The 22,432-nt window shown below is 43.4% G+C and overlaps 2 protein-coding genes across 2 annotated transcripts in view; one reads left to right on the forward strand and one right to left on the reverse strand.

Annotated features, from left to right (window-relative positions):
* The window catches only part of cntnap2a (contactin associated protein 2a), a 285,876-nt gene extending 267,451 nt beyond the window's left edge, over positions 1-18,425 (forward strand). The window contains exons 24-27 of the mRNA XM_061666622.1: positions 3,345-3,438; positions 12,735-13,004; positions 15,582-15,653; positions 15,729-18,425. Of these exons, the coding sequence (XP_061522606.1) occupies positions 3,345-3,438; positions 12,735-13,004; positions 15,582-15,653; positions 15,729-15,928 (636 nt within the window). The 3' untranslated portion in view covers positions 15,929-18,425. The remainder of the gene's footprint in view (positions 1-3,344; positions 3,439-12,734; positions 13,005-15,581; positions 15,654-15,728) is intronic.
* Positions 18,426-18,829: 404 nt separating this feature from the next.
* Positions 18,830-21,344, reverse strand: LOC133396398 (lipocalin-like). Its single transcript, XM_061666223.1, has 6 exons — positions 21,178-21,344; positions 20,957-21,096; positions 20,804-20,883; positions 19,659-19,772; positions 19,478-19,579; positions 18,830-19,396 (listed from the first exon to the last, which is right to left on the reverse strand). The coding sequence occupies exons 1-6, from the start codon at positions 21,271-21,273 to the stop codon at positions 19,377-19,379; spliced, it is 552 nt and encodes a 183-aa protein (XP_061522207.1). The 5' UTR covers positions 21,274-21,344; the 3' UTR covers positions 18,830-19,376.
* Between the last annotated feature and the right edge of the window lie 1,088 nt (positions 21,345-22,432).

The following is a 22,432-nucleotide window of genomic DNA, read 5'->3' on the forward strand; positions in this document are numbered from 1 at the left end:
TCATTTTGGATTTAAACGAGAGGATGGAGGATGTTTAAAGAAAGAAGGAAACTGCAACTTAGACATACTGTACCAACTTTTTTAACTTACCTAATGTTCGCACAAGGACTTCTCTTCAGGTATCCTCTCATGTTACATACATGCACTTGATACAAATATATACAGTATACTGTAACGACCCCTGCAGGCAGCGAATCTGAGAGCGAAACATCCACCTTTTAGCTCAGCAACTTTGTATAAAACCACCCAGTCTGCACCACGACCGCCCTCCTAAAATACAGATTAGAATTATGATCGAAAACTGTGATTCCCAACCGCTGGGTTGGAGTCGGAAATTACCCAATTTTACATGTTTTACTACGAATAACGGATCTTTGTTCGTCTCGCCTCTGTATGCCAAAGATGTATAGTGACAGGGAGAACAACTAAATGCTCTTCCACTGGATGGCCTAAGGCACAGTGCTATTGAGCTGTGTATCAATCTGTTGCTATTCATACAACCGATACAATACGACGCAAACAGCTTTTTGTTCAAGCAAACAGACCCAGATATCACACTGAGAAAGTACAGTGAGATGAGATCATCGTTTTCCCGTGATATGTTGTAGTCGTTTTGTGAAAATTTGGTTTGGGAAACATTGATGTAAAACATGGTGGAACTCGGTAAATCTTTGTGCTTCTCTGCCCTCACACGCTCTCAAGGTGATGTCAGTTTTGTGTCTCTGCTGCCCTCAAGCGGCCATATAAATCCCGTTTTGTTATTTTGTTTTTTATTTATTTATTTTTATTTTTTTTTCTCGCTGCCTGCAGCAGAATCGTGAGGCTGGCAAGCCCTTGCCGATGGATCACACACAATGTCCTGGCTGAAACGGAATGGGAGAGTTTCCTTGAGGCTGTAGAGACCTCCAGTCGAGACACGGAGACCTTCTTAGATTAGATTTTTTTGCTGGACAACCCATCCCCCAATACTCACCTGATAAGGCACCATCAAATGATCACATTTTTTTTGGGACCTTTAAAAGAAGGAGGTAGGAGTCAGTACTTCTCTGATGATGAACAAGCTAAGCAAGCTGTGAACAAAACAAACAAACAAAAACACTGGTTAAAAGCACAACCTACTAAATTTGACGAGGCTGGCATACATGCATTTGTTTAGCGATGGACAGTCGGTGTTGAGAATAAGGGAGCTTATATGGAAGTGCCCACTTTTCTATCTTTATTTCTATGCGTATATGACCTTTCTATTGCAATAAATAAAGCTTTATTCATTTTTGACTGCCCTTTGTATATGGACAAACCACCTTTCGCACGCACATGTACACCGATTTTCCAATTAGAGTCTTCAGTTAATGTGTTATTTTGTATTTATTTTATTTTTATTTTTTTATTTTTTATACGTGGGATGGAGCAGGAGTACGCTGAGAAATCGCACTCCACACCGGAAGCCACAGCCGAGATTCAAACCCCGAATTTCCGAACCGTGCTGCGGTCGTGTTAACCGCTCGTTCCTTTTTTTAATTATAGCGATGATAGTGATACTTTTTGCAATATCTCTGCATGATACAATTTACATTCACAGTCACAAACGTGGAATTAACGCCTACGGTTTGGAATCGTTGATAGCTTTTTTTTCCATGAGAAATTAGCTGATGGTGCAAATGTACCTACTGTCGTGTATTTGGTGCATGGCGATGAAACCTCGTGTTTGATCCCGCTGCCTTCCACCTGATCTTTAGTATCTTTGCATTCATTCACGCCCCCCCCCCCTCTATTGAACCTTTTATTTATTTATGTCGTGATCTGAACAATAATTCAGTTCATGTGCTAGTGATGTTCTGTTTGTTTACGGCCATCTTCTCAAATGCTTTATCTGCGATGGGACTATCACTGTCCAATAGTTATAATTAGGCAGACAAATAACAATACAACAGTAAATGCATTCTCAGTGCATTGAAACTTTAGTGTGAGGAGTTTGCTAGAATCGATTTATTCTGAGCTAAGAGTTCAGGGAACACATTTCAGATGTTTTTGCTTTTTTTTTTTTCGAACGCCACCTTGAATATGTTCCTTATTTCCGCTGAAAAGCATCAGCTGCGCTAGGGGGGATATTTTTTGGCCCAAATGGTGCAACATAAAAGAAGAGCTTCCACACAATTGTGGCTGTAATTGAGAAAAGTTTGGTAAAATGAGGTTGCAGCTTCCCTCGGTGGACCTTTTTGTTGGGGTTTTGAGACCCAGACGACCCTCGCTTGGCTGTGCAGCCAATTAGTTTTTTCAGATAAAAGTAAATAAGCGATGTGCAATTTAATCCTGCCCCATTATCCCGCCCTCCAGTCAGCGTGCAAAACAAAACCCACACAATGCTCCACTGAGACCACCCTTTTGGGGCGAATCAAATTTGTGCGTGTTAGGGGTAAAATTATCTGCTCGAGAAGCGGCTATGAACATAATAACACGCACACGCGGACCCGCCTCGGTGAGAGTTTAGTGTGGCTACCGTCTAATCGGTCACCGCAGGATTTTCAGCAAATTTAAACCAACAAAAAAACAGATTTTTCACCTGGCCCCTAAGCTTCCGTCTGAGGTTGGTATGCATTCAGCGGCCTCGTGGACGCTCAGATGCAGTCCTCTGGTGAGCGTGTGCGTCGAGTACAAGTGGAGAGGAGGGGTGGTGGGCGGTGAGGGGGATCTTTTATATCTTGAACACACACACTGAAAGCAATTTGTGGGCTTGAAATGATTCCTGTCAATTGCAGCTGGCTGCAGCCTTCAAGCTGATTAGAAACTTCCGTGAAAGCGCAATAACAAGTGAATTATGTTTCAGGATTATTAAAGTGCTGTATTCCCTCCCTCCGTCAGCACCTCCGTTCTCCACGGATGCGCTTCTTTGTAAACATGTCGGCTGTTCTCACCTTTTCTTGCACATTCTAAAGTGAGAAAAAGCTTTGAATCTGTTTGTGACTCGAAATGACATTCCGTCAATTCATGTTTGGTCATCTGTTCAGTGTAACACAATAAGCCCTACAGCCTCAACTGGCTTGCCTGAACCAAAAAAAAAACAAATGTAAAAATATACCGTACATATATGCAGGTACGGGCCTATTTTCACTAGATTCTATACGCATTTTAGATTGATTTGCAGACATAAGGACAAAGAGCCCCTTATTAAGCCGTACCTGGCAAACCATTTGACTGAAATTGTGTATGTTGCCCGATGAGCCATGTCCAGACCAGGCTGACCAAAGTGCTGCAGTCAGTACTCCGAGACCCGCCCCTTATTGAACGATGCAGATGTTCATTGAGTTAACCTCCTGCTCTCTCCCAATCTCCCCTCTGTGGTTCAGTTGGATCATTACCCTGCAGTCAGCTACACCCTCCCAGATGCCTCGGACACCAAGTTCAACCTGGTCAAGACCCTCTTCTTGGGCAAAGTTTATGGTGAGTTTGCAAAATGCATTTACACATTTTAGAAACGTTCTCCAACAAACACGCCGGGTTCCCTCTCGCCATTGTCACAGTCAGTCTCGTTGCCTTAACGATGACTTGGGCTGGGAACTTTTCTTGAGGCAGCGTCTTCCTCTTAAAAATCACCATTGGTGGCAGTTTCTGTCCATTACCATGGCAACCGAGCGCAACAGTAAAAGCCGACTTCTCGTGCTCTGTTGTGCGTATCGCGACCGTGGCGGTCCCCTTCTTCTCTACAGCGCGGTTCACCGGGATGTCGAAAGTGAGCGGCACCTCCTCCATGTTGCTGATGTGGTTGGGCTGGATATATTTGTCGGTAATCTTTTTACTGCCGTAGGAGCGGGAGATGGCCAGCTTTTCCTTTTAATCCGCCGGACGTTGCCGCGCCACGGTCGTCCTTGCCTGGATGGATGGATGGATGGATGGCGCCGTTTCATAAGACGAACGCACCGCCTTGAAAATGTTCGATTTTCATTTCTTCTGCAAGCGTTATTGCCCTCAGTCGAACGGTGACGGCAGAGACGCTTCTCCCGGCTGTTCTTCGCTCATGAATCCATTGCTCGAGTTGGTCTTCCAACTGGGGCCACCTCGCCCTGTTTCCGCGGAAACTCAGCTTCGTCTTCTTGACTCGGCGAAGCTCGTTTTCCTGCTTCCTCCGCTTGCGAACCGCGGATTCGTCGATCTTGAATTCTCTCGCGGCTGCTCGATTCCCATGTTCCTCCGCGTAACTGACAGCTTGCAGTTTAAACTGTGCTTCGGGGTCCATAGCCACACCGGTGTTGTTTTGCACAATGGCGCTATATACCCACTGGGTGCGTCCTCCTTCACGCGCACACTCCCCCCGTTAAAGTCCGCATGCTGTCCTCAGTCACGTCCGCGTTTCTTCTGTATAAGCAGCGTGTCGGCAGGAAATGCTCCCGGGCAGTCGAGCGGAGCGCTCATCGCACGACAACATTTATAGATTTTGGAACTCGGTGCACACATAAGGCGCGCCGCATGATAAGGCGCCCCGTCCATTTTGGAGAAAATGTAAGACTTTTAAGTGCGCCTTATGGTCGGGAAAATACATTACAATACAAAATACAATTTAATGATGCAAATTCATGAAGTACTCACCTCTCTTTAGTAATAGTAATGCTGATAGTAAGCTTTTATCAGAAGGACAATATTGAATTGTGTGTTGCAATTGACCACAAATGCGAGCAGCCCAGGGTGTACCTTGCCTCTTGCCCGAAGTCAGCTGAGGCACCAGCACGACCCAATGAGGATACAGAACTGGCATAGAAGCTGGAATGAACGGATTTACCTCAACATAATGCACTTCCACTTAAGTCCACCAGAGAGCAGTAGCGACCTATGACAACAAAGGCTACGTTGGTGGAAGTGCGATGATGGAGTCCACTCTTCAGTGTTGTGTTGTCCGGTATTCACACCCGATTTGAATCATTAGAAGGTGATCCAATTGTCTGATTCAACACAAGTAGTTCTAAAACAATTATTCTTAGCAACCTAGACATTTCTCTAACCGTATTAAAAAAAAGATTTCCATTGGTTTGGCTCCTTTTTGGAAACAGAGATTACATTTTCACAACGCTCAAATCAGCCTTACAGTTTAAGCACAACAGCAATGGTCACTTGCAAAAGCTCAGCTCTCTTCTAAAGTCCTCAATCATATAAATAGTCAGTTAGTCAGTGGCCCCAAAATGCATCATCCCTTCGGTGTGGCAGAAGTACTTCATTTAAAAAAAAAAAATTGAAAATGGAGCAAGTGGGGAGACAGGAGGGCAGGGATATACACTGTACGTGTAAATAGGTATACGTGACGTGACACTTCTGTCTGTCCTGGCCCGCAAGCGCCCGATTAGTCCTGCCACTTCTGTTCCGTGTGAGATGCCGTTCTCACTTGCAGGTCACAGTTACAAAAAAAAAAAAAGAGAGAGAGCTGCCGTGAGCTGTGGTAATATGGACGGGCTAGTTTTTAACAACTGGTGGAAAGAGAGGGAGAGGAAGTAGTCATGGAGATGAAAGAAAGAAAGAACGCTGGACGCTTCCATGTTAGCAAGCTATAGACCCATCTCAAGTCTGCCTTTTTTTAATACAGCTCGTATATTAGGAACCCAGGAAAGACGGGAAGAAAATGTATGAAAAGAGGGCGAGGACAACAGCAGACAGGAGAGGAAACAGTGGCGTTGTGAACAAACGCGTGCACATCTGGTTCTGGATCTCTTCCTAGTTTGCACTGCGGCCTCAGAGACAAAGGAAGCAGACTCATCAGCCTGATGGTGTTTGGGAGACAGCGATGCTTTGTTTGATAGGCCGTCATCGTGTGCACACTGAGCGATGTCTCCTCTATCGCCGCCCATTGAAACCTCTATTGCGGAAATAGAACTCACGTGATTGTAGTATACAGTATTAACCAATTTTATTGCAAAAATACAAGTCGTGTTTCCAGTGGTATATACAGTGATAGTGTTTGTAATATTTTCCCCCTTCTCATATAGTTAACAGCCTCATAGAAACAGTATGTACTCTCACTATGATAGATGAGGTACAATGATAACAAATACATTTGGAAGTAATACCTTGCTGACGAAACAAAGCATTAACATTGCTATTTAGAGATCCCTAAGAGTACCCGAAAATGTTGTGGCTGATGATTAGAAGTTTGTCAATTCTTTCTCTCGGTCGCTTTTCTCCCTTCTCATTTAAATTAATGATATACATCAGAAATAGAATGAAAATCTGAATATCCATCCATCCATTTTCTGAGCCGCTTCTCCTCCCGCGGGTCGCGGGCGCGCCGGAGCCTATCCCAGCTGTCATCGGGCAGGAGGCGGGGTACACCCTGAACCGGTTGCCAGCCAATCGCAGGGCACATACAAACAGACAACCATTCGCACTCACATTCACACCTAAGGGCAATTTAGAGTTGTCAATGAACCTACCATGCATGTTTTGGGGATGTGGGAGGAAACCGGAGTGCCCGTAGAAAACCCCGTTCTTGCATGATGTACAGCTTCAACTGTTCAACAGTTCGGGGTCTCCGTTGTCGTATTTTACGTTTCATAATGCGCCACACATTTTCAATGGGAGACGGGTCTGGAATGCAGGCAGGCCAGTCTAGTACCCGCACTCTTTTACGACGAAGCCGCGCTGTTGTAACACGTGCAGAATGTGGTTTGGCATTGTCTTGCTGAAATAAGCAGGGGCGTCCATGAAAAAGACGTTGCTTGGATGGCAGCATATGTTTCTCCCAAACCTGTATGTACCTTTCGGCATTAATGATAAGTTTTCCCATGCCATTGGCACTAACACAGCCCCATACCATCACAGATGCTGGCTTTTGAACTTTGCGTCCATAACAGTCCGGATGGTTCTTTTCCTCTTTGGCCCGGAGGACACGACGTCCACAATTTCCCAAAACAATTTGAAATGTGGACTCGTCGGACCACAGAACACTTTTCCACTTTGCATCAGTCCTTCTTATATGACCTCGGGCTCAGGGAAGCCGGCGGCGTTTCTGGGTGTTGTTGATAAATGGCTTTTGCGTTGCATACTAGAGTTTCGAGTTGCATTTACAGATGTAGCGCCGAACGTGTTGCCGCCATAAAATTCTAAGTTAATGATTATTTGCTAAAACAATCAAGTTTATCAGTTTGAACATTCAATATCTTGTCTTTGTTGTGTATTCAACTAAATATAGGTTGAACATGATTTGTAAATCATTGTATTCTGTTTTTATTTGTGTTTAACACAACGTCCCAACTTCACTGGAATTGGGTTGTCTGTACTAAAGTGACAGCTGATGAGCTTTTTTAAATAAGAGCCGGTAGTTTTACCAAACCAAAAGTAAAAGTATGGATGTCTCAAGTCGGGGCTCATGAGAATTACAAGGTTGCTCCTGTGGGCAATTGTGTATAAGTGGCATTGATTGTGACCATGGAAGACTCAGCATTTGTTCCTGTACGATGCTGGAAATTGTGTTGTTGGCTGACGGTCATGCAGTTGTGCTTTGATGTCAGCTAATCTTTACTTCGGTATGTACACGAAAGCAGCTTTTTGAAACTTAAGTGTGTGCGTGCTGGTGGGTAGAGAATTGGAATTTGGCTACAGACTTTCCTGCCTACACTTCTGCAGCCGCATTGAGGAGGATGAGTCGTCGATCAGTCGGCGCAGCGGACACACGCCCAGCCCAGCCCTCAACGCCTCAAATGTAAATGTTTGTGTGGAAATTGATCCGCCTCCAGTCAAAGGCACGTGAAAGGGTGCAACAATTTAATCTGCCATTCGAGAAATATGAAGGTAGGCCTCAGGGCTGCTTGTTCCTTCACGACAGCAGACTTACAAAGTCACATTTGGAAAACCCACTGCAATGCTCATCGTAATCTCACAGCATGTATAATTTTCAGCGTCATTTTCAAGTGTAATGCAAAATTGAATTTCCTGAAGGCGCTGCCACACCCTCTTTAAGCAAAGACAAGGGGGTCAGAAAAACTCGCACCCAAAATAAATGAAACTGAAAATGAATTGCTCTCGCGCAAACCCACCGCTAGCTAATTTAACTCCTGGAGCCAGCATTTCATCACCAAGCCGTCAAATTACACTTGTCAATACATGTTATCCGTGTGGCGCTTCCCCACGTCGACAATCGAGCCAAACATTCAAGTATGTGCCCTTTATCAGAAGCTAACGCAGATAGCTCGCGCTCATTTGCGCTAACACTGAAGCCCTGCTTTCGGGTTTGACATTGTTGTGCTCCCGTGTCGTCCGGTGATGGGACTCTGGCCGTCGCTTGATCATAGGGCTTCTAAGGCCCCACAACGCCCAATAATGGGTGGAGAAACTCGGGGTGGGGCCATTATTATGTAAATGTGCCAACTTGTGATGTCACAAGTGGCAACAATGGCTCACTAACATGCATCATTTCAAATGGGCAAACGATTTACTCGGTTGTTTAATTTCAGCTGTAGAGCTCCAGTTATTTGTAGGCGAGCGATTAAAAACTACATTTTCCATAAAATATCTCTTTTAAGTTCAAATAACAGTGAGTTATCAGTGATATAGTGTAAGTTCCTGACAGCCAGCGCAGCCCATGAGTTCCTGCTGGAAGATAAGCAGGTAATAGCGTCACTTCTTATTAAACTCCATATCATCCTGCGGCATCGCAGAGCTTTTACTCAATGTGTTTAAAGCAGCCTTGCGTCTTTTAACCTAATACATTTGAAAAGAAGCTGGACAACACTTGAATTGATTAGTTCTTTCTGCAAAGTGAACATGGGTGTCACTCGGGTTCCTGTTTTGGCAGATTTGTTATCTGCCTGTGCAAAGTCATCTAATAATCAAAATACGCTCATGTGGGCCACATTCCAAGTCAATGGGGAATCGATTTCCTATTCGGTGTGGAGCGACTGCTTAAATGTCTGTCTTTCGTTTTTCAAACCTTTGGGTTCAGAAGTCCGCGTTTAAGCTCCGACAGTGAAGTGATTAGTTGTTGTTTTTTCTCGCCATCGTCAGCTGCTTGCTTTATCTGTCTGCTCCCAAAATCAATGCCCCATTTAAGCCTTTCAATTGTTTTGCATGCTTTGTGTATTTTGCAGCTTTTCCTAGGATTGTAGTCCGTGCATGTATTTGGCCAAGGCTTTATATACCTTTAGCTTTACGTTTTACTCCGCCGAATCCTGATCCGTGTTGATGTGAATTCCGAGAGCCGTGTTTTTGCCAGCTGCTGTCTCAGGGTGGGGGTTGGACCGCACTGCAGAGAGAGAGAGAGAGAGAGAGAGAGAGAGAGAGAGAGAGAGAGAGGGAAGGATGGAGGGTGAGAACAGGGCAGAGATGAGTGAAAAGTCGCTGCCAATAGACTGAGATCTGCTATCAAAGAAACCAGGTTAGCCTCGGACTTTGACTCAATGTAACTGTCATTATTTTTCTGTGTGTTTATACTGATGTGCAACCATTCTGGGGGGGTTCGAGCGTACACGTGCGAGTTTGCAACTGCAATTCTGCGTCATCTAAAATGCATTTCTACCATCAAGTTCAGCATTTCACTCGATATATAGCGCAGTCCAAATTTTGAGTGAGTTGAACGCCGCTGTTTGGCAAAAAGCTGCGATATTATCTGCCGAGTTTGTACTTATGGACTTGCCATGAATGCAATATATATATATATATATATATATATATATATATATATACAGTACCATTCAGACTCGCGAAGAGCTGCAGGTGATTGTGGTTTTCATATGAGGGAGTTCAAACCCCATATAATGTATATTGTATTGTATGGAACAGCTACGGTCACTTGTTATCCCTCTTGACTTTATAGTCTTCCTTTAACTTTGTTTTGTTTTTTTCAATTATCCAAAGACAAAAACGTTCCTATTCGATTATTGCAGTATTAGTTAATGCAACTGCATTTTATCATTCATTCAAACGTGTGACGTGATTCCCATTTTGATGATCACAGACTTGAATAACCCTTTTTTTTTTTTTTTCATCCCGGCTTCAGCTTGCATGTGTTGCCATGGCAACGGTTTGATCCCTGCCCTTGCTCCCATCAATCTCACCAATGAAGCATTTTTGTTCCTTTCAATCCTTTTTTTCAAACCACCCCCTATTCTGTCGCTCACCTTTCCCGCCTCCCCCTCACTCACCAGCCATAGCAGACGCAGCCACTCCCTCCCTCTCAAGCAGTACTGCAGATGTATCCATCTTCTCTTCTTTCTCCTTCGTCCTTGACCCACATCTTCAAGCCGCCTTTCAAGAAAATCCACCACCTCCCCAAAACCCATCCCCTACCTGTCCTCTTTTGAGGCATTCGTTATTCATGTCACACCGGCGACGTGCAACCTCGCAGGGTGCACTCGACGGATCAACACTATGACCTTGGGGCTTTTGTGCGCACGTGTGTGTTTGTACTGGGCCACATACGGTTTACGGTGCGAGTGAACTGCTCGTTCGCAGCGCAGTCATTTGGGGTGATACATTGCAGCAACGCAATCTCAAGCCAAGTGGATTGGACTTTGCTGTGTTGCAGCCAGGACTCCTGTTGTGTACACGTTGTATCTCTTAGCATGCAAATGCACTGAATGAGTGAAGGCAGGCCAAAGGAATGGATTGCGTGCAGTAAAATCAAAGTGGTATGACAGGCTTTGTCAATCCAGATTAGAATGACCTGTTCATATCACAGATGTTGTCTGTTATTGCCTCAAAATGTGCTTCGTCCCCTGCTTGACACACACACTTCCGAGATGCTCGGTCCGAGCCTAAATGTGGGGAAACTCGATTATGAATGACACAGAGTCAGCCATCACTGCAGACGTTGCACCGATCTGCCTGTCAATCTCCTGCTCCATTCTTCCCTCACCCGTGAACAAGACCCCGAGACACTTGAACTCCTCCAATTGGGGTAGGATCTCCTCCTTGACCTGGAAAAGGACACGCCACTCTTTAGTGACTGAGGACCGCGGCCTCAGATTTGGATGGGCTGATTTTAATCCCAGCCGCTTCACATTTGGCTGTGAACCGCTCCAGCGAGAGTTGAAGCCATCAGAACCACATCATCTGCAAAAAAACAAAAAAGCAGAGATGTAATACCGATGTCACCCAATCGGACCCCTCAACACCTCTGCAAGAAAACAAGGATGGCGGCACATTGTGCTACATACGGTTGCATGCAACACTGCACAATCATCACAACAAGGGAAACTGTTGCCCAGTTGCCCATCCCTGGTCTATTGTATGTGCCCTGCAGTTGGCTGGCCACCAGTCCAGGGTGTACCCCACCTCTCACCTAAAGTCGACGACCCTAATGTGGAAAGCCCAATAGAAAATGGACAGATGAAATGCTTTTGCTAAATATGCTAAATATCCCAATTCAGTCAATCAGAAACAAGCCAACCAACAACTTACACTTCTGCGCAGTCAATACCAACGAGGCTCGTTTTGAGAAGTGTTATCAATGTTCAATTTCAAAGCATTATCTGGCGAACGTTCCCATGTGAAATCACTGGCCTGAATAAAAAGAAACTGAAATCTGGAACCTTTTATGGCTGTTTACTCGACACCAACGCTGCATGCGAAGCAGCCTGTTAGACACCCCAAAAGACTTCTCTTATTTGTATTCAGGGCCGTGCCTCTGCAACACTTGCGCAGGCATACAGGAGTGAATGTATTGCTCTTCCTAATCAGCATTCGTATTCTGCACCATGTGCGTGTTTTCTTCCTCCGTCCTTTTTACACACACACACACACACACACACACACACACACACACACACACATGCATACACAAGCACGCGCATAATTCTCCAGAAATGAAATGATTTCGTGAGTTGTCCCTGTTACTGCCCGAAGCCTCATTACAATGTGATGCTGAGTAACATTTGAGCTTATTTGTATGCACACGCATACACAAATAGATTTCGTGCCTCATCTTGAGGCGAGTGCCCCTCCTCGCCTTCTGTTGTTGCCATCGGATACACGGTACATCCGACGCAATGCACACGTCTGTGGGAGGCCTGGTCAGATGACGGTTATGTCGTGCTCACCGCTGTTCCGGGCAGGACAATCAATACTGCGCCTACACACACACTTTTATTGTTCCCATCAATATGATAATGAAGGTAATAAAGCCATGTCTGGAGAAGGAAATTGCATCCTCCAACACAGAGGTGTCAAACTCAAGGCCCGGGGGCCAGATGCAGCCCACCACTTCATTTGATGTAGCCCGCGAAAGCAAATCGTGTGCATTAACTTCCGTGGTTTTTGCTAAAGTCTGTACCAAATTTCCACTGTCACATGTAATAAACAATAACGTTGAGATGTTGGGTTTTTCTGTTACTAAACCCCTTTTTAAAGTCATTTGAACTATAGTTGGACAAAGTATTGTCCTTGTCTTCTGATTTCAAAACTATCCGTCCCAAAAATTTCTTTCACACCCCTGCTCCAACATAACAGGTTTTGTTGCGTCAGCATTATGGTTACATGGTATGGTGTGGTGCACTCATGCACCTGCACTTTTAAAAAAACGGTGTGATGTCAAAATGCGAGGAGAGGATAGGAAAGTGAGAAAGGAGCATGAGACATAAGAGGTCATTGTTTTCTCTTATCCCAGAAAGATTCTCTTCTCTGACTTTGTCATCTTCTTACTTAATCCAAGAGGAACGATCCCCCAAATCTCAAGCATACTCAACAGTCTTATCGGTCATTATTCTTCTGCATTTGTATACTGGTGCGATCTTCTGTCCAACTCCGCGTCTTTCTCCCTCCAGAAACGGGCCACGTTGACCCAGTGGTGATCGAGCGTTACAACACCCCGGGTTTCATTGGCTGCTTGTCGCGGGTGCAGTTCAACGGAGTCGCCCCTCTCAAGTCTGCACTGAGGAGTAGCGCAGACACCGCTCTCGTGCAAGAAGAGCAGCCTGCAGCTGCGTCGCCGGTGTCTTACCAGGGGAAACTGGTGGCGTCCAACTGTGGGGCATCCCCGCTCACCATCCCACCAATGTCAGCCGCAACAGACCCCTGGCATCTGGACAACACAGGTCAGGATTCCCCCAAATAAACTTGATCTTAAAACGCACTCAAACAACGATTTTGTAAACTCTGGCCATGGTTAATTTATGTGCTGTATTAAAAAGACTCTCTTGATTCAGGGAACTTTACTTGTGACAGCAGCTTAAGTCTTTAAAAAATGAGTACAGTCCCTTACAATTGAAAAGGTTAGGCCGCACTGTTCCACTCCAGTCCTGTAGGTGGTGGCATTGCACCTTGCACAGAGAGCACCAAAAGCTTTTTTTGTTTTTTTTCACCACAGCTTTATTTGCTGGATCTGGTGGGCCACACAATACAAGCAAACTTTGGAGGCCAAAATAAATTCTAAATAAATACAATGAAATTAAATTCAAATAAATAAATTTAAAAAATAATTCCAAAATTTAATTCAGCACCTTTATCCAGATTTCAACCAAAATGTGTAAATGCCCTTCTGCTATTCCACGACAAGGTTTCATGGACTTTGATGACATCATTCCTGGCATAATCCTAACCAACCAACCAACCAACCAACCTAAACGTAAACATCTTACTACTTTGGCGAAGGAACAAAGCAATATACAGTACTGTGCAAAAGTCTTTTGTCTTTTACTAGCACTAGCTTTGTTTTAAGAGCATTTTTCACAGTACAGTAGTTATTAGTATATAATGTGCAAACCTTCATAGAGAAATAGATCAATCTTTTCTCATTTTTAAAAGATGAAAGAATCACTGCAGTGGCAAGTCCAGGTCCATGGCACTTTAGCTCTAATACAGTTTAGAGAATCGAAAGAGACCAAGTTAAACCTTTCAAAAATTACGTCGGACTTTCATCTGCAGAGCACCAAGAGTTTTTTTTTTTGTAATTGCTGTCATGATTCCACCTCATCGAACTGAAACAATAAAAATGCTACAATCAACAGCTCATTATAGGTCGTAACCATATGCGTCGTAAGCAAAGCAAATAAAGCAAATTTATTTATATACCGCATTTCATACACAACGTAACTCAATGTGCTTTACTTGATTACAAGCATTTAAAAACAAAGTACAAAAAAAAAAAAAAAAAACAGCTTATAAACCTTTAGAACAAATAGAAAAATAAATGTACAATTAAAACAGCGTACTGTGCATTGAAATATCATTTAAAAGTGGGAATGCTCTAGAAAGCATGGGAAAAAAGAAGGGTTTTTAACCTGGATTTAAAAACATGCACACTGGGGGCTGACGTCACTTCTGTTGGCAACGTATTCCATTTGTGTGCAGCATAATAGCTAAAGGCCGCGTCACCGTGCTCCACTATTTGACCTGAGTCTGTCGATCTCAGAGCCCTACTGGGTTTATATTCCATTAGCATTTCATTCACGTATTCATTCATGTAGGACCTAAACCGTTTAGTGATTTATAGACCAGTGGCAGAACTTTAAAATCTATTCCAAAGCTGACTGGAAGCCAGTGTAAAGACTTTAGAATTGGAGTAATATGCTCTGAACTCTTTATTTTGGTCAGAACCCGAGCTGCAGGATTCTGAATGAGCTGAAGCTGTTTGATGCTCTTTTTAGGGAGTCCAGTCAGAAGACCATTACAATAGTCAAGTCTACTTGAGATAAAAGCATGGATGAGCTTCTCCTGGTGTGCTTGACACATGCACTCTGGATATGTTCTTCAGATGGTAGAAGGCAGTTTTAGTAATTGATTTGATATGACTTGAAAGTCAGGTTGGACTCTATCAGAACACCAAGGTTTCGGACTTGGTCTTTGGTTTTTAAAGAGGGTGTTTCCAGGTATTTACTCACAGCAATCCTCTTTTCTTTATGGCCAAAAACAATTATCTCAGTTTTGTCGTGATTTAATTGAACAATCATTTGGCTCATCCAGTTATTTATCTGTTTTGGACAGTGACACAACACCTCAATTGAACTGTAATCATCACGTTACACTGCTAGATATAACTGTGTGTCATCTGCATAGCTATGATAGTCAAAATGAAAGTTCTGAAGAATTTGACCCAAGGGTAGCGTATACAGGCTTGAACAGGAGGGGTCCAAGAACTGACCCATGAGCGACCCCATAGGTCATTGCCATTCGATGAGATTGAACACTTCCAACGGTTACAAAATAACTCGTTTCGTCCAGGTAGGACCTGAACCATTTAAGGACTGTTCCATTTAGTCCTACCCACGTTTCCAACCTGTTCAGCAGTATATTATGATCTACCGTATCAAAAGCTGCACTGAGATCCAACAAGACCAGAATTGGCACCTTCCCCGAGTCAGTATTCAACCTTATATCATTTAACACTTTGATACGGGGATATTCTGTACTGTGATGAGTTCGGGAACCCGATTGAAATTTGTCAAAAAGTCCAGTTAAGTTCAAGAAATTGCTGAGTTGATGAAAAATAACTTTCTCAATAATCTTGGCTATGAAAGGGAGATTTGAGATGGGTCTATAGCTTGCTAACATGGAAGCGTCCGGCGTTCAATTTTTTAGCAGGTAGGTGATAGAAACATCAAATGCACATTGCATTTTACTTGGAAAAGCGACTGTGACTCTCTTTTTTTTTTTCTTGTTGTCCTTTTCTTTAGATGCAGAATTCCCATTCAATGAGGAAAGAGTGATTCCTGATGGAGTCAATAGAAACTCAGCCATTATCGGAGGTACTGTTTATTAATATCAAATCTATTCAGTGTCTTGTTGCATTGACTGCAAGCTACGTGTTGTGTCCCCGACAGGGATCATCGCAGTGGTGATCTTCACCATCTTATGCACTCTGGTGTTCCTGATCCGCTACATGTTCCGTCACAAAGGCACCTACCACACCAACGAGGCCAAAGGCGCCACAGAGCCCGCCGGCGAGTCGACAGACACGGCCGTCATCGGCGCCGACAACCCGGAAACCATTGAGGAATCAAAGAAGGAGTGGTTCATCTAACAACCACCGGCATGACACTGAGACAGGACGTGGGTCGTCTAACCACAAGTTGCCACCTAGATGGAGACGGTTACGTGCAATGAGCAATCGCGGGAAGAATTAAGAAAAGTCATTCAGTAGGACAATAATCTCCCAAAGGGAGAGCGACATGGATGTTTTTGTTTTGTTTTTTATATATATCTATATCGAGAGTACGGAAAATATGAAGGAGTCGGCCGAGTGTTGCTACACAAGACCGTCCGTGTAAATACTAACTGGCTTGTGCTTTGTATCGTGCTTGGGAGTTTTACGGAGTCCTTTGAATACTGTATATGACAAATAGTTATATTTACTGGGTTGCGTGATAGGACAGAGTCTCCGTTAATTTGGATTTCATTTTTTAACAAAAATATATCTAATATCGAAAAAGATCAACTCATCATGCCAAACCATTATTATTTCGTTTTTGCAGACTGTGGTTGCATCAGCCTGCCAAAGCTTTGTATATACTTTTATTTTATTTATTTGTAATTATTTAGAGAGTGCATTCATACATACTAATCTATGAAGGAGTGTTAGGGCCACACTCAAAAGAACAAAAGTTTCACCCTTACCGCGAATAAAGTCGGTTCGTCAATTGAACTCGATAAGTGAATGTCAAACATTCCCACAACCTAAACGCATCAGCCACACAGTGACATCCCTTCGAGATGCGCCATATTCTCAATTATTGCTGTTTGACGATCGTATCAGTTCTGCAAGCGTGACGATTTCACTGTTTCTCGGGAACAAACACATTAAACAGTTCAAACTGGCGATGGTGTCAATGTGACAAAACGTCCATTTACATGTTTGTAAAAGTTAAACCCATGTGACAAACGCATTAAACATTCCAAACTGATGATGGCATTAATGTGACAAGACATTGTCCATTTACATGTTTGTAAACTGTTCAATTTGACAGCATTCTTGCCAGTCCTCATTTTATCAGTTTATATGTGTAATCCCAACATGAATAATATTATTTTTTATCATCAATTGCATTTCACAGCCTGCATTTTACAGTTTCCATTTTTGTTTCTGTAGCGCGGCTGCCATAATGCTCCTTCATCCTAATCTTTATGGTTATCAAACGTTTGCCAATGACAGTACATAATGTATGTGTCAAATCGACTTTTATGTTGCATTTGTATGACATTCGATTGTACGGGACGCGTTTGGTGTTTCTCCAAGCATGATGGGAAATCTTTAGAGTCAGCGGTTGCGTTTATTTAGCTCGACATTGCAGCTTTCTTTTCATTTGGAACCAGTGTTTACTCATTCGGACTTGAAGCCTTCATTCTGTTTCTTTGCCAAACATGAATCTTACACCATTGCACCTCAAATTTGGATTGAAGGTATTGTCTTTGCGTGACATTATTACATAAAGCACATCGCCAACATGTGAGCTGCGGGGGTTGTATCGATCAGTGACGTGTCGGTGCACTCAACTCCACCTATTTGGAGACAAAAACAAGTCCGAGCTGATACTTGATCCGGACGTACAAAGTCGTCCAGTTAATAATTGGCTTTTTTTCAAATCAATTGTGCCTTTGAAATCTCATCTGATTTGAATGGTGCTCAGCCCTTAACGTGCAAAGTGCAGAATTTCCTCTTTAGGGACTTGTAAAGCTGCGGAAGGTGATGTTGAAAGATGAGCGATGCGCCTCCTGCCCTAAACAGACGCACGTGGTGGCAAATGGTGACTATGCCAATGTTGTTACTCAGATACAACATGTTCAGAACAAGCAGGCAGCTTGAACAGAGACTGAAAAAGCAGTGCCATTCTCATCCGACTCGCATTTGAACGATGTCGGATTTCCAATCCAGACCTATATTGTCCCCCCCCGTTTGTGTTTATTCTGCATTCTCATGACAATTCCACACGCTGCCAAATGTGTACGCTTTGGATGAGTTACTTTGGACGTGTGTGTGGTGAATCTGCTGTGAAGCCCTCTTCCACTCACGGATTTGTGCATCATTGTTGCCTCGTAGCTAACGTGTCAACTCTGGTCTGCCTTTCACTTTGGCCTCAAACAAGACTTAATCCGTAAAGGCAAACGAGTGACTTCCTTTCCTCTTCATTGTGATGGTCCTACGATACAGCACATACTCACGCACACGCACGTGTGCCCTCTTAATGAGGTTCAAACATGAGAACGAGCTACAGTAGATAAAATCATAACCCAAATGTTTTTTGTTTTAGATCTGTTGAGTTCAATAAAGAGAGTCCGGGGGGACTTCAATGCTCACGTGGGCAGTTAAAGCTTCGGCTCGGTACTTTTCCTTTCCCCCGAAACCGTGTCCGTGCCAACACGAGGTCATGTAAATAACGAGTCGAGGGTTTGGAGCCAATCGAAGGGCTTTCTTCCGTCTGCCTCAGCATTTTTTTGTCCAAAGGGGGATGCCAGTGACACGGTCAGTTACGCAGAATTACTGATCCGGGACCTGCAATCATTTGTCGTGCCCAAACGTAATAACTGTATCATTATTCGATTTATCGTCTGAGGTTTGGGGGTTTGAAATTTAGAAATGTTGCTTTTCAAAATGTATCTTTGCTGACTGTATGCCAGCATCAGCTCAAATGTTCACTAAGGCCCCTGACTGGGACCAGAAATTAATCATATATCCCTTCATTTTAGCACATTGGAACAACATGGAATTGTCACTTCGACATACAGACAGCGTCGGAAATTGGCATCATAAACCTCATCTCGTTCAACTCTCTTGGCAGACCTCCAAGTGTCGATTATTGCAACTGTCTTTTAAATGTCAAAATAAAACGAGCAGTGCAAAACTAAATGAGTATGACCGAATACTATTTTAAAAATAATCATGGTTACATTAAAGCGCATGTTTGGATTTTTTTTTTTAAACACACAGTAATCGCACGTGAGTTCTGTTCCTTGTAACATGTACTTTAATTAGTTTTTCTTTTCTTTTTTACAGCTTTAATGCAGGCTCGGAAGCATTTATTGTAACACGAAAAAAATACAGCATACACCCACGATATGATGAATTATGCACGATACGAATATGAAAACAAATCCGCAACGCACTGAATCCACGAAAGGTGAACTGCGATACAGCGAGGAAACACAGCACGGATGGATGATTGATTGATTAGAACAACATATCAGTTTGATTCTGCTGCCTACCAGAGGCTCATGTATAATAATGAGTTGCTTTGAAAAAAAAAAAAAAAAAATTCAGAATTTGTATCTTTTAATTGGCTCGTGGGTCAACAAAGACCACGGTAAAATCAGCAGTCAAAAAACATTCAAGAAAACACAAACATATTTCCCTCCCCCTCTGCCTCTCTCTTATTTGTTGATTTCAAGCTGTTGTGTGAAATGGAAATCCTGAAGTGTTGGAAGAAAACTGTGGAGAGCTGCACGGCGAGCCCATTGGAGAGCGAGGAGAAAACCGTTCAGGCCTCAGGACACTCCGCTGCAACAACATGAGGAAATCAGTGAGTGAAACGTTGAAATGGCACATTGCGAGGTATTTGAATCAGATATGAATACGCACCAGCACTTGGTAGGATGGCGACGTTTTCAGGCAAAATGCCAGTCTCTATGGAGAAGTCTGTGAATCTCTGCTGCAGGGCCACGCTGACCTCGGGCGAGCGAGCTGCAAATGAATTGAGTTGCCCTTTTTAGCACTCGCCACCAAATCCTGCCAAATGCCACGTTTTCCAGTTGTGACTTACTGTAAAGCTTGTTCAAAACCTCCGATGCTCCCTCCTTTGTCTTGATGGTGTGGATCAACGCAAATTCGTCGTACAGGACGTCCACGACGCGCATGTCATTGTCATTGTTCCAAACTGGAAAATCACAGAGGTCATTCAGACGCGGTTTTGTTTTGACACATTTCCGCTCACCAGTCACAACATTAGGTAACCGTACGCCATCTAAGCACCATTTCATTAGCTCCAATATTTTATTTTTTTTGTAATTTAAATATTTGCCTTTCCAAAGAATACTTGGTCAAATTACGTAGATGAGTATTACACTGGAACCTCCAAAGCTGTTCTTGTATTATAATTAAGAACATTTGAATGTGATAATGCTTGGATATGTAACATATCGCATTTCGACGCCGCTTATCCTGATTGGTTGTTGTGGGTGGGCTGGAGCCTATCCCAGCACCCAATTGCAGGACACATATCGTAAAGGCCAGTGATTTTCAAAGTGTGCTACGAGTGCCACTTGTGGTACGGGGGCTACCTCTAGTGGTACAGGAAAGAATCACTGAATTAAATGCAAATAAAATGGACAACATTTTCAACATGGCACACAATATAACATATTAGAATGAAGTTTGCAGCTATACATAGGGTTAGCGTGTTTATACTGTTTTTGTAAATCCAGTGCAGTACATTTTCATGTACAGTACATTTTTTCCAAATACACACACAGTACAGAACAAATCATTTGCATTTAATGTTTAAGAGCTGTTTCTTTTAAAACATTTATTTCAATACAATTTGTACGTAACTCGCGCAGCCCATTTGATTGAAATAATTATTTCAGTACACTTTTTCTTTTTTTTTTTATATTTAAGTGCAGTTTTCATGTTCGAACTGTGCATTATGTCGCGGCAGTTATTGTGGGTCATGATGGCGGTACCTGGGGAGCCGAGCATTTTTCGGGGTGGCCCTCGGTGTCCAAAGTTTGAGAACCACTCGTACAGGCCAATAACTATTCAGGCTCAGATTCACACCGATTGTCAACTTTGGAGTCTTCAAAAGAACGTGTTTTTGGGGAGGAAGCAGACTCTTGCTGCATTTGCGCTGCTGCCTGTATATGTAGTAATAACAATAATATTGTGGCCCATATGTGTGCGTTTACTTACCTTGGCTGTGGAAGGTGAAGCGTCCAGGATTGTCCGTTTTTTTAGCCAAATGAGTCATTCTCCAGCAGGTACCATCATTCCTTATCAAAAGAGCGACAAAGACGATATTCAGAGCGCAGTCTGAGACATGGAGTTCCAGCGTTATTGACTCACTTGATGTGGGCATATGTCAGGTCCATGTCTCCCCCGTCGGTCGGCACGACGACCGCAGTCCCGATATTCATGTTTGCCCTATGGGTCACAAACCAAGGAGCGTTGGTGGCAAAGCCAACCATGTACCACTTGCCGGCCATCTGAGGGAGACGAGCATCAAAGAGTTTAAGTCAATAACGAGTGAAAAAGGCACATCAATTCGCATTTCCTTTTTGCTTTACCCTCTGCAGATCAAAATCCTGAACGGGCATGACATCTGCGCACGCAGCCAGCACACACATAAGCGCAACCAGCATCCTCACAAGTGTGTTCCTCATGGCGACTCCTCTTGGGCCGGCAGCTCTTCTTTCTTTTAAGGTGAGTGTGTGGAGAGGTGAGGAGTAGGGCGAGTCAAGGGGCCTTATATTCAGCATCCCCCTCCTCCTCCTTTCTGCTTGTCTCCTCCCATCGGCATTATGAAAGTCTTTGGCCACAATGCAAATTTGCGCTGTTACACAAGTGCAAGTGTGAAGGGGCGGGTAACGAGGGTTCCTTTTACACGCCCCGATCTCCCCCGACGTCTCGCCCACTCGTCTGCCAGGATTAGTCAAGCAAGTTGTTTTGCAAGAGTACAAATGTGCTCTCCGTATGGCAAAACGAGAGCTCTCGCAGACAGAATCCCAATGGTTTCAATGTCACAATCGTATATGAATGGCCGGTCGGTCATGAATACAAAACTGCATTTGTTCCAGACTGCTGTGGTCGTTTTTATTTCAAGCTTTTCCAATTGTAATTTGCAGTGATATGGTTTGTTTATTGCAGCTCACATTACACCCTGCTTAAGTATAAACGTGACGGTAAAATTATGGAGTCGGTGAAGAAAACTTACCACCTCTTAGTCTGGCATAACATAGCTAATAAACTGAAAACCTTTGGGGTTTTGTTTCCTGAAATATTATTATTATCACAACGATTATTATTATTGTTTTTTGGTGGGGTTTCAAACACAATGTCACCAAATTCGTCGCTACTAAATAACACATTTAATCCTATATTCCTTTGCTGTGTGTTTTAATGAGTACGAATATTTCGAGCGAAAAATGCTGAATTCTTCAGCTGACTAAAAAAGCTTGTGGGGGTGGCGGGGGGGGGGTCCGAGACCAAGCAGGCACCAACCGGTCCTCGGCTGCTTATGTAACAGACACACGCACGCACACGCATTACATTTTATAACTAGTTGTGTAATCAAACGCTCCAAACTCCTTGACACCGTACATCTGGTCTTCATTTGTGTTCTCTCACATGCACACATGTCAGATTTGTGCAGTCCACCCAACGGTGAAAATAGGTATGACGATCACGATGATGATGATCATGATGGGAAAGACGAAAGACGAAAGACGAAAGACTTAGGGATGCAAGTTGATGACCATTTATTATCTGCTTCAGTTGTTGCTCATATTTATTGGAATTCTTTGTATCTATATAACACTGTAA

The sequence above is a fragment of the Phycodurus eques genome, chromosome 21 (assembly GCF_024500275.1).
Source record: "Phycodurus eques isolate BA_2022a chromosome 21, UOR_Pequ_1.1, whole genome shotgun sequence".
Classification (NCBI taxonomy): Eukaryota; Metazoa; Chordata; class Actinopteri; order Syngnathiformes; family Syngnathidae; genus Phycodurus; species Phycodurus eques.

Bases quoted from the DNA above. Each gene is read 5' to 3' on its own strand.
- LOC133396398 (XM_061666223.1), bottom strand. From the start codon at position 21,273: ATGAGGAACACACTTGTGAGGATGCTGGTTGCGCTTATGTGTGTGCTG. The intron at 20,884-20,956 runs GTGAGTCAATAA...TCTTTTGATAAG, and splicing joins CTGACATATGCCCACATCAA to GAATGATGGTACCTGCTGGA. The intron at 19,773-20,803 runs GTAAGTAAACGC...GTGATTTTCCAG, and splicing joins CTTCACCTTCCACAGCCAAG to TTTGGAACAATGACAATGAC.